Here is a 12,347-nt window from a genome sequence, read left to right on the forward strand (position 1 = left end):
TGTGTGTGTGTGTGTGTGTGTGTGTGTGTGTGTTTGTTGTCAGGTAACAAGTATGAAGTCAATTCACATATGTAATTGACTATAAAGCTATCAGCACACAATATTTAAATTTTAGTAATCGGATGTTGCTTTTGTAAATTCATCTTTCAAAGGAACCCCAGACTCCTGCTGATTGTGAAATTTTCTACAGCACTATTGTTCAAACGCAACCTCAACTGATTCAGGTAAACATTGTGAACAATCATGTCTGTTTTTGTTTGATTGGGTTAAAAAAAACTCTAAAAGCTAAACTGACGATACATGTACTCCTGGTCCTGTTTCTGAATTTGAAAATTTTCATAACTAAAACAATTTTTCTTGTTTTATGTTCTCCAGCAGGAGCAAATCCACCCAGGAAGTGAGATATACAGCAACATCAACACATATGACAATGTGGCTCAAATGGTACAAATATACTTGACTTCAGTTTCATAGAAGCCACAAAATACTGTACGTCATTTATCTGTCAGTGAAGCAAAAGCTTTGGGTCTATGTGGGTCATGTCCTGTCTCTTTGTTTTATAGACTGCAGCACCAGAAAACAGTGTGATCTACAGCACTCTAAAATAAGATGCCCGAAGTCAAGCTTAAGTGAGCTTTGCACATTTTTACTAGAATAACTTATCTATTGCAACATTGTTGAATGGGAAAATAAGTTAAAAAACAGCTAATTTATTTACAGGATGTATGTCTAAGTGAAGAACCCATATGGCTCACAAAGCAAAAAAAAAAGTTTGTAGAAAAAAAAAGTACCTTTAAAATAAATTTTTATAGCTTTTGATATATTGTTTTTAAATCTGTATATTTACATCTAGTCTTGCATATTCCTAATAAAACTGATATTTTGTTGTTTTTTAAACACTTTAAATGATCTGCACATTTTGTGAGTTTTTATTTTTATATATTAGTATTGTTTGTTTCTTTTTATTTCAATTTCATTTTCTGTGTTTTGCAATTATTGTGCTTATTTATGTATTGTGCTATGTATTGTCAACAATGCATGTACCAGGACAAAATGTGTGCTCTGCATGGAGCGGAGGGACTAGGAGTTATGCTCAAGGAYTCCATGACTTGGCGGGGGATCAAACCTGTGACTTTCTGGTCACAGACTGACTGTCCTACCACAGCACCACAGCCACCCTTGTCCCTTGAGATTTTGTTGATTTAGTTTATGTTTGCTCATTAGAGCCATCACTCATTTCTCCTCAGTCAGGTTCTGCTTCGTCAGTCAACCTGCCAYGACTGGTCAAACATCTTTCAAGTCACAGCTGCAGACAATCTTCTCATCAGTGTCAGTCTTTATAATCAGTCAGTTTCATTTTGCTCACCAGTCTTTGTTTTATATCACATCCAGTCCACCTGTGCCTGTTTGTATCTACTCGAGTCTTGTGAATGTTGGTCAGTTATGTAAATTGTGTACACTGCAAAAAATATCCATCTTACCAAGTTTTAAAATCTTATATCCAGCCAAAAAGTCGTTTTTATCTTGTTTTGAGACTGATTTACTAAACAAGAACTGATTGTGTAAGAATAATAATCTTGTTTTCAGAATGTGTCAGATTGTTTGTCTTGTTAGCCTGAAAATTTGACTCAAATTAAGTCAAAAATTTCTGCCAATAGAATAAGAAAATTTTACTTGGTAAGATTCTTGAAAAGAAAAAAATTGAGTCAAATCAAGTATTTCAAGAATCTTACCAAGTAAAATTTTCTTACTCCATTGGCAGAAATCTTTGACTTAATTTGAGTCAAATTTTCAGACTAACAAGACAAATAATCTAACACATTCTGAAAACAAGATTATTATTCTTACACAATCAGTTCTTGTTTAGTAAATCAGTCTCAAAACAAGATCAAAACGACTTTTTGGCTGGATATAAGATTTTAAAACTTGGTAAGAGAGACAGTTTTTTGCAGTGTACCATGTCAGCCTTTTTTTTTCACTTAAAAAAAAAAAAAAAAAACGTTTTTCTTTTTTTTTAGCTCATAGAACCTGTGTGCATTCTTGGGTCCTACCTACTCAAAACTGTTATATTGATCAACTTTTCCAGAAAATAAAGTGCTTCTTAAATGTTATCTTACTGATTCCCTTTTGTTWAACATGTAACAGTTTCACCAAACATCAAAATTTTACCTATCAAATTCTGAAAAGTATTCTTTCAAAAAGTGATCAGAACAAACATTAACATTTTTCTGTCCCTAAAGCTTCCTGTGAAACGGCTATACAAACTGTACTTGAAGGAAAAAATCGAAACCTGTGCAATCAAAAAAGAACACCTACAAATGTAAATAGAGAAGACTTAACTAGAAATACAAGTGCTGGAGCATCAGTTAAATGTGGGTGAGGGGATCACGGCAGTGGCAGAGTTTAATTTTCTAGCAAAATGTTAACTCTTGCATTTTCACTTGCAGGCAATAAAAAATAGATGAAACTAAAGCACTGTGGTTTTCAGAAGTTGTTCAAACATACTGCATCTCTAACTGCTCTGTCATCTCATATCAGAAATGTGGCGCACATCTTCCTCTGGAACTCTGTCATAAGTGGGGCAGTTCTCACCTCTAATGGTGGCTTTGTTATGAAGAATAACACAAGCCACTCTGATGTCCAGCTCTCCCTGGGCTGACCCAGAAATTGGCATACTAATGGTCATCTCCACCCTGGCTCATGTCCTGCTGTGAGCGACATTATAATGTTGCTGCTGTCCAGGCTCTGGCTCCGGGTATGGGGTCAACAGATAGGGCTGACAAGGGTAACCTCTGTCCCCAGATGGTAGCTGTTGTACTCTCCTAGAATCATAAAATGACACATTTTACATTCTTATATGCATAGGGGGGAAAAGGTTTAATTAAATATGATACATAGATATAACAAACTCACCACAGGCAAGCTTGGCACTCGGAATAGTCTCACAGTATATGTGAGCCATGCACAGACCCAGGCCGCTTGGCTTCCACATTACTGATAATTTAGGTTGTATCACGTATGATCTTCACAGTACTAATATACAGTTAGTAAATCACAATGTCAGTTAGATTTAGATTGCTTCGCTATTCAGGCCTACCAGTACATTGATGCTGTGGAAGGATTTCCTTTTCATGCAGGAGCAGTGATAGGAATTTGAGTGCCATCTATGCATCCAATCACGCCTGGAAATTCTAAAATAAACATTTAGACAATTAATGCTTAGAGCAGGGCTAATCAACTAAATTTCTCCTGGGGCCACAGTTACTGCAGGCCAACAGCTGAGGGGCTGAATGTCCAGCAATTAAAGTTATTATGTAAAGAAACCAATACTGCAAAGATTCGTTACCTTTCAAATAGTTTGCGAGAGAGAGAGAGAGAGAGAGAGAGAGAGAGAGAGAGAGAGAGAGAGAGACTTTTGACTTTTAACGCATCCTTTTTCTAGGACATTTCATATAAAATATAAAAACAAAATACACATTTTTTTAAACAAAGACTTAGTGAGCCTTGAGAAACTCAACATAAAACATTGTTTGTTCCCCAGATAGACACAAACTTATCAATATCTGAAATCACTGTATAATATGTACACTCTACTTTTAAATGTGCTGCTAGCAGAGCTTTAAACATTAGTTCAACATTAACAGAACGCGCTCCTTTCATTTTATTTCTCCTTGTAAGCCAAATGCTCATTTTAGCTTGACCAAACAAAATGTTTATCAAACAAATCCTTCCCCTCTGTGCTACAAAGTACTTTGGTCCAAAAATGAAAAAAAAAAAACCTGTCATTTAAAACATAATCAAACCCTGTACATATCCGCTTCAACAAGTTAAAAAGTGGACAGGGTCGAGCACAGGCGAACCAAAAATGCTGCAAAGTTTCTTCAGTTTGACAGAATAAACACTGACTTCCTGATCTGTGGTCTAATCGTGCCACATGTCTGTTTGTGGCCACGGCCCCATACACAATCCTCCACTGCAGATCTGTAACACACTTTTCTATTGGAGACTTGTACAGGGACCTCCAGCTGTCTGTAGGGGAAGGCACAGGTGCCAACACACCAGACCACTTCGACCCACCAACACCGATCAGAGATTCTTCATTCAAGACGTTTACAGACACTAAATATAACTCCTTTCTCAAAAACTTATGAAAATTCTTTGCTACAGGGGGCTTTAAAGCCAGAAAAGTTTATTTTCTTTCCATTAGCTCCTTCATTACAGCACAGACTGACAAAGGTGGAAATTTCAGCTGTAAAGTCTGCTGGTCTTCTTCAGACTCCTTCTCCAAAGCTCCCCTGAAAAAAACTAGGGAGACCACCAATCAGTTCTCCAAGCAGTTGTTCAATAAAACGTAATGATTTAATCCCCGTTTCTTGGCTCAATGTGTCAGCAGATTTCCACTGGCCATTTGTTCTCAGATCTGCTAACTTTGTCAGCTTGGATCTTACAAATGTTCTCTTCACCATACCAGAGTTGAGTACTGATAATCTGCTCTTTATAACGGAGTTGTGAAAAATGGGTTCTTCTCCCACAGTCCTATATAGCTGAGCAGAGTCTCTTCTCGCTTTCAGGGTAGATCTCCATGCATGAAGCACCGATTTATAAAACTCTGATGTCTGTGATATGTCCATTTCATTTAAAGGAGACATATCATGCTAAATGCACTTTTTTTGCAAGTAAAAAGTAAAAAAAATGCTTGTCATAGGATAGGTTTTCCACTCTTTTAAGCAGTGCCGCAGATGTTTCTGCCCAAAGGTTCTTTTCATGATATAGAAGATGTTGTACAGTTTGGAGACGGAAAGCTGTAATTCGACTTTGAAGGTCCAATCAGTCCTTGTCCCCCTTCCTCCTTTGGTAAGAACAGAACTGAAGATCTGATCCAGTGACAACCACCCCAGAAAAAATCAACAAGTTTTTTTTGTATTTCTTTTACTAGTGCCGTGGGAGGTTCCAATACCGTTGTTCGGTGCCAGAGCATCGAAGCAGCCAGGTTATTAACAACCAAAGCTCTTCCCCTGTAAGACAGCTGGGACTGGACCCATTTCCATCAAGACAATCAGRCACTGATTTTTTCAGCTAAACCCTCCCAGTTTTTTTTCTTGAAAACTATCTTTTCCTAAAAAGACTCCTAATTTCTTCATCCCCTCTTTGTTCCATTGAAACCCAGCTGGTAACACTGTTGTTTTCCTTCCCACTTTCCCAGTAAAAGCCCTTCACTTTTAGTCCAGTTAATTTTAGAAGAAGATGCTTTTTGATATACTCTATTTTTTTCCTCAAGAATTTGAATATCCTTTTGATCTGTAATAAAAACTGTAATGTCGTCTGCATATGCTGATAAACTGGATTGATCCCATTTTGAGAAAGCCGAAAACCCATAAGGCTTTTCCTGATCTGATTTAAGAGAGGCTCTATGGCTAAAGTATAGAGCATCCCAGACAGTGGACACCCTTGTGTTATCCCGCTTGCTTCAAATGATTGTTTGTTACAGTACCATTTGGTAATTTAAGATGTAGCATTAAGTTTTGTGGTTTGTTTGTTTGTTTTTTTCAACTGAAAAAGAAAAATAACTAGTTGGAGCATCTGTATCTTTTATCATTGGAATATTATTTCTAACCAAAGCCCCTTTCGCTTTTTCACCTAAAATTTTACCTAAAGCTGCTTTCTTTTCTTTCAAAGTTGAATTATTATTTGTGGTTCCATTAATTAATTCTTTTTCTAATCCTGAAATGTTTTTCTCTAAATTTTCCAAAGTATTTTTCCTTCTGAAAAAACATGAGCAGTATACTGTTGACAAAATATTCTAATTTGTGTCTTCCCTATATTCCACCACTGAGCAAGACTGTCAAAATTACCCTTTCTTAATTTCCACTGATTCCAAAATAAAGAAAAAGACTGACAAAATGTTTTATCCTGCAGGAGACAGATGTTAAAATGCCAGTGAGGGTAGGCCTTCACTTGAGCTAATGAAATCTTGATTGTCAATAAATGATGATCAGAAAAACCGATTGGAGTTATGCTCGGCTCAGTAATTCTATTAATATATGTCTGATTTACATGAAATCTGTCTAGCCTCACACATTTCACACTATTATCAGTGACTCTCACCCATGTGTACTGCCTAACATCTGGATTTAGCTTCCTCCAAACATCTGTAAGGTCACTTTCCTTTATAACACCAGACAAAGTAGAAGCTGATGGTAAGTGAGGCTCTCTTGCATTTTTATCCACTGAATAATCTATTGTACAGTTCCAATCACCACCTAAAWTTATTATTGAAGCATTATTTAACTGTTTAAGCTGATTGTTTAATTCCTGAAATAATTGAATATGATTTGTTTCTGAAGTAGGAGCATATACGGTAAGTTAAAAGAAGTCATGAATGAAAAGGAGCAGAAAGAAATATACACTTATATCTGCCCCTACAGGCAAAATAAAATCAACCAGCAAGTCAAAAGTTTACCGTCAGCATACGGCGAATGTAATTGGACACAAAAAWTTTTAACAAATTTCAACACACAAAATTACAACAAAGCAATACTTTAGACAATATTGTAACACTTCATCAAAGTAATTTTCACGTTTTTTTTAAAAGGACCGGGTAGAATTTGTGTATAAATAAACCGACACAATTTATGATGTAGGCCGAAACTGAGCTTCCCCTTCTTGAAAGACCAGCATCTGCCACTGATTGTAGGAGGGGGACAACTGGACACAAAGGCCTCCACCTCTGTTTAATGATGGACGGTTTTTCTTCACAAATGACTTCCTTTACTCCTCTCTCAAACCAACATTCCTCTCTATCAAGATGAGAACGTCTTCATCCCTGAAAGAGTGACCGCTGGCCTGAAGATGAGTGTAAATTGCAGAATCCCGGCCTGATGATGTTGTTCATCTGTGCTGGCCCATTCCTTTGAACAGCCGCTGCTTTGTGTGAATCCGGGCCCGAAGGATAATTTGTTTTTGTTGTCTGTTTGTAGTTCCTGTACACAATCAGACAGATGTTTAAATACAGAGGGTAAAATAAGTATTGAACACGTCAACATTTTTCTCAGTAAATATATTACTARAGGTGCTAATGACATGAAATTTTCACCAGATGTCGGTAACAACCCAAGTGATCCATACATACAAAGAAATCAAACCATAAATGTCCAGAAATGAAGTTATTTGTAATAATGTGGAATGGCACAGGGAAAAAGTATTGAACACATGAAGAAAGGGAGGTGTAAAAAGGCATGGAAAGCCAAGACACCAGCTGAACTCTCTCAGTAATTAGAAAGCAAGCCTGCCCATTGTCAGTGCAAGTTAATATCAGCTGGTTCAGTCCCAAATGATGGCCAGGTATCACACAAGAACCATCTGATGATGGGTAAAAGTAAAGAGCTCTCTCAAGACCTTCACAACCTTATTGTTGCAAAGCATAATGATGGCATCGGTTACAGAAGAATGTCTAAACTTCTGAAGGTTCCAGTGAGCACTGTTGGGGCCATAATTCAGAAGTGGAAAGAACATTATTTCACCATAAACCGACCACGACCAGGTGCTCCTCACAAGATTTCTGACAGAGGAGTGAAAAGAATTATCAGAAGAGTTGTCCAAGAGCCAAGGACCACTTGTGGAGAGCTTCAGAAAGACCTGGAATTAGCAGGTACGATTGTTTCAAAGAAAACAATAAGTAATGCACTGAACCACCATGGTCTGTATGCACGCTCACCATGCAAGACTCCACTGCTGAAGAAACAGCATGTTGAAGCTCCTTTAAAGTTTGCTGCACAACATTTAGACAAGCCTGTGTAATACTGGGAGAATATAGTCTGGTCAGATGAGACCAACATTGAACTGTTTGGATGCCAGAATACACATCATGTTTGGAGGTCAAATGGCACTGCACATCAGCCCAAAAACACCATACCAACAGTGAAGTTTGGAGGTGGGAACATCATGGTGTGGGGCTGTTTTTCAGCATATGGTACTGGCAAACTTCAAATAATTGAAGGAAGGATGAGTGGAAAAATGTACAGAAACATTATTGATAAAAATCTGCTTCCATCTACCAGGATGATGAAGATAAAACGTGGTTGGACATTTCAGCAAGACAATGAGCCCAAACACAAAGCCAAGGAAACTCTCAGTTGGTTTCAGAGAAAGAAACTAAAGCTGCTGGAATGGCCCAGCCAATCACCTGACCTGAAACCAACAGAAAATCTATGGAAAGAACTAAAGATCAGAGTTCATAGAAGAGGTCCACGAAACCTTCAAGATTTGAAGACTGTTTGTGGAAGAATGGGCCAAAATCACACCTGAGCAATGCATGCCACTAGTTTCTCCACACAGGAGGCGTCTTGAAGCTGTCGTTGACAACAAAGGCTTTTGTACAAAGTATTAGATAAATTTCAGTAAGTGTGTTCAATACTTTTTCCCTGTGCCATTCCACATTATTACAAATAACTTCATTTCTGGACATTTATGGTTTGATTTCTTTGTATTTATGGATCACTTGGGTTGTTACCGACATCTGGTGAAAATTTCATGTCATTAGCACCTCTAGTAATATATTTACTGAGAAAAATGGTGACGTGTTCAATACTTATTTTACCCGCTGTAAATGTGATTATGTCACACACTCTGTGGAGTGATTTGACAAGAGTCAAAACCAGGGAACAMATAAAAAATATATATTTAGATCCTCTAGCTCAGTGTTTCCCAAAGTGGGGTCGGGACCCAAAGTGGGGTCCCAAAACATCAAGGTGGGTTCCTGAAAACATTTTTGGAATTAATTTCATTTTTGCCTTAGTTGTTACAAAGGAGTGAGGTTAGTTTATTTAAAATGGATAAATGTAGTATAAAAATATTGTTACTATGCCCATGTTTTATTGACCTGATAAAAATGTTTATCATCCAAAAATAGTTGGGGGCACAGGTCTCTGCTACTGTTATTTTGTGGGTCAAAAGCTGAAAGGTTTGTGAACCACTGCACTTTTGTTCCCAAAGTTGGGCTTGGGACCCAATTAAGGGTCATGAAGCACCTTGGATAATCTCCAGAAATCAATTTAAAGGGTAATAAAATAATTTCTGATGTAATATTTTCCCTATAATTATTACAAGGACACAAAATAAGTAAAAATAAGTATTTATATTTGTGTACAAGCTGTTTAGATTGTCAAAAAGCCTGTGTTTTTAGGGTTATTAATGACATTTGTGTACTCAGACCAGTAATATTTGGGGTCACACGTTTTTGCCATGGATATTTTGTGGGTCAGAAGATAAAAAATTTGGGAACCACTGCTCTAACTAATGTCAAARCATCACTTTTGATTAACAGTGCTTCCTGTTTATTGCAAAATGTTGGTTCAACGTTAGGTAATAAGAAACATCTTAAGCACTTCTCAAACAACGAGAGTTCTGCTTTGGTTGAAATGCTGAGTCGTAACAACACATTTTTTCTCTCCTTTATTGCTATGAAAATACACAATTGGTCAAAGTGAAGTATTACAGGTTTTCTGTGTTGTTTGTTGACCTGGGCTTTGAGGACATGAACGAGACATCAAACAAACAGGAAATAACAGTAGATTGAAGTTAGAGGGTTGCCTTTTATAAACCATGAGGCGCTAACATCTTTAAAAAAAACAACAGGAAGGAGAGAGTCAGTTCTGCAGTGCCTCAGTTCTTCTTATTACTGMTCACACACCAAAATGGCTGTTCCTCTGATTGTTCCTCTCATTCTAACATTGATAACAGGTCAGTCACTCTGTGCTCATAATATTCAGGCATTTTMTTTTCTTTGTGCTATTAGGCTAAAATTAAGTTTCATCACTTTTTGCACAAAACAACAAGGGTTTCATTTCATGTTTTCTGAAAGTGTGAATTCATCACCTTCCTAAAATAATCGCCTAGCTTGTTTTTTCAAGTTTTTCATGAAAAACAAATATCATGGTGTTAGTTGAGTTTTCTGTGTATCCACAGAAAGTGAGTTAGGTGTTTATCATAGGAAGCTGACAAAATATGACAAAATGCACTTCCTTGGCATTAACTCTGAAACATATATTGTGTTTATTTCACAGGAATTAACAGCATACGTACAGTCAGTAAAGTATCAGTGAAGGCTGGAGCTTCAATCTCGATTCCCTGTTTGTACAGCCAACAATACAGAAATCTTGTGAAATATTTATGTGAAGGATACAGTTGGAATTCCTGCTTGAAATCAGTTGCAACAAACTCACAACATGATACCAGAAAGTACTCAATTGCTGATGATAAAAATCTATTAATTTTCACTGTGACTATAAAACAGCTGACAGATCAAGATGCTCATTATTGGTGTGCTGTGGATATTTATCAAGTTGTTGATGATGGAAGTTACTTTCATCTGTCAATTACCCCAGGTAAAAAAAAGTATTTTTAAATAGCGTTTTGATTTTACATGTAGATGTTTGTGTGATTCCTGTTTATTCTTTAGGATGCTGTTGAGCTTCCACCCAGCTACTCTTCCTGGGGTTCATGGTTAAAAACACACACATAATGCAATAAAAATATTCAAAAAAACATGACAGATGACAAGTGTAACACAGCTGTACTGTGTATTGTCAGTGAGCGCTGTTCTGCCTGTTTGTATCTTGACTGACATTAAATGGCTGTACCTGTGAAGGTGTGGGATTTAAGGTAGTCTGGTATGGCTTCATGCAGGTTAGTGCTATGGTTTCTAGTTAGTGTGTAAATTTTTACTTGGTTTTTTGAGGTCATTTTTAATCCAAGGATGTTTTAATACAAAAAAATCTTAGCACTGATAAGTTCACTGTTCATTTTATTTGCCAGCTCAATAAATAAAGGTATAACTTAAAAACATGGGTTCAAATCCTGGATCATACACACTTTGTTATAAGCTGAGACTGTTGTTGCACCACAACAAGATCTGTGAGAATCCAGATAGGTAAATGATGCCAATAGTTTGTTGTTCTGCTTTTTCGCCATCAAGATACACCCAGTCTGTATGTGGATAATTAGGCAGAGACAGGATTTACTGGGGAAAATATAACCATAAACTGTTACTACACTACCTCTGGAGAGATGAAATGGTGTAAAGTGGGAAAGGAATGTGTGACAAAAGAATAAGGATTAACAGATGGAACAAGAGTACACTTGAACACGAGCATTGGAAATGTATTCAGTGTGACTGAGTGAACTGAGGGCAGAGAGCAGTGGTTGGTATTATTGTGTCAAAGGAGACTTCCAGATGCCAGTACACCTAACTGTTACTGAAAAACCTACAGGAAAGTAATTACATTCATCCTATGTACATTACCTTTTATTTGTATGTACAAGTATGTGGAATCAAGGCTGTTATTGGCCCCTAATCATAATGTTATCAGCCACTGGCCTCAACTGAATATCATTAATTGTTCACAGTGGCCTACATTTTTCTGGAGACATGATTGCCTGCCACTGAAAGGCAACGGCAGGCGACAATGTTTCAGTCTGTCGTCCTCAACCAAAATATCATATGTACCACTGGTATACCTGCCAACACTTGCTGATGGCAATGACGTGTTAGCGAGTGCCAGTGACACAAAGTCTTCTTAGGAAAATCCAGAGGCATACCAACATTTTCAAGCCCTTTAAAGTGCTTTTTTTTCTATTAGGAACAACAAAACGTAAAAAATTTTATATGATATACAGCACTCATTGAAAGTTAGAAAAGTGACTTACAACTAGTGTTTGAGGTGAACTGTACCTGAGATTGTACTTAAAATGTATACCCTTATATCGCTGTTAGAGCATATTGAGTCTGTAGCAAAACAGACTACCCTGAGAAATGTTATGTTATTTCTGGAGTATAAGCTGCTACTTTTTTTCACACATTTGAACACTGTGGCTTAAACAATGATGTAGTAAATTTATAAACAGGGCTGATGTGCATGTGACAGGCAGCTTTCTGAGCTGTGAGTTTCTTGCGTGAATCAACAGTTTGCATTGCTTCCAGTTTTGCTTCCTTTCATGAAAACATGAAAATTAACTTTGGCAAGTTTCTTCATGAATATCACCTTTCACTGACCTCACCCATTTCCCAGTCTTTGTTTAGCTGCATTTTTGTTTCTTTGATATAATTTCCATTACATTCTGCATAAWTCAAATCCATTTTTCTGCACTGTTTTATTTTATTTTGTCTTTACCACAGTAGCACCAGCGCATTGTGATTGACAGCTGACACAGCTTCTCTGCCTTCCTGCTCTTCCTACTTCTCAGGAGGCAGAAGGAGGCATCATCTCATGGTTTCAAATTGCAGCCACTAAATAACATTTGTCATTTATTTATTTATTTATTTATTTATTTACTTTTTGTTACTTTACCCA

General features: G+C 37.0%; 1 protein-coding gene across 1 annotated transcript in view; it reads left to right on the forward strand.

The window, feature by feature from the left end:
• Positions 1–108, forward strand: part of LOC106521424 (polymeric immunoglobulin receptor-like) — a 1,256-nt gene extending 1,148 nt beyond the window's left edge. The window contains exon 4 of the mRNA XM_014014354.1: positions 88–108. Coding sequence (XP_013869808.1) covers positions 88–108 — 21 coding nt within the window. The remainder of the gene's footprint in view (positions 1–87) is intronic.
• The last annotated feature ends 12,239 nt before the right edge of the window (positions 109–12,347 follow it).

Source organism: Austrofundulus limnaeus, unplaced genomic scaffold (genome assembly GCF_001266775.1).
Source record: "Austrofundulus limnaeus strain Quisiro unplaced genomic scaffold, Austrofundulus_limnaeus-1.0 Scaffold0, whole genome shotgun sequence".
NCBI classification, from domain to species: Eukaryota; Metazoa; Chordata; class Actinopteri; order Cyprinodontiformes; family Rivulidae; genus Austrofundulus; species Austrofundulus limnaeus.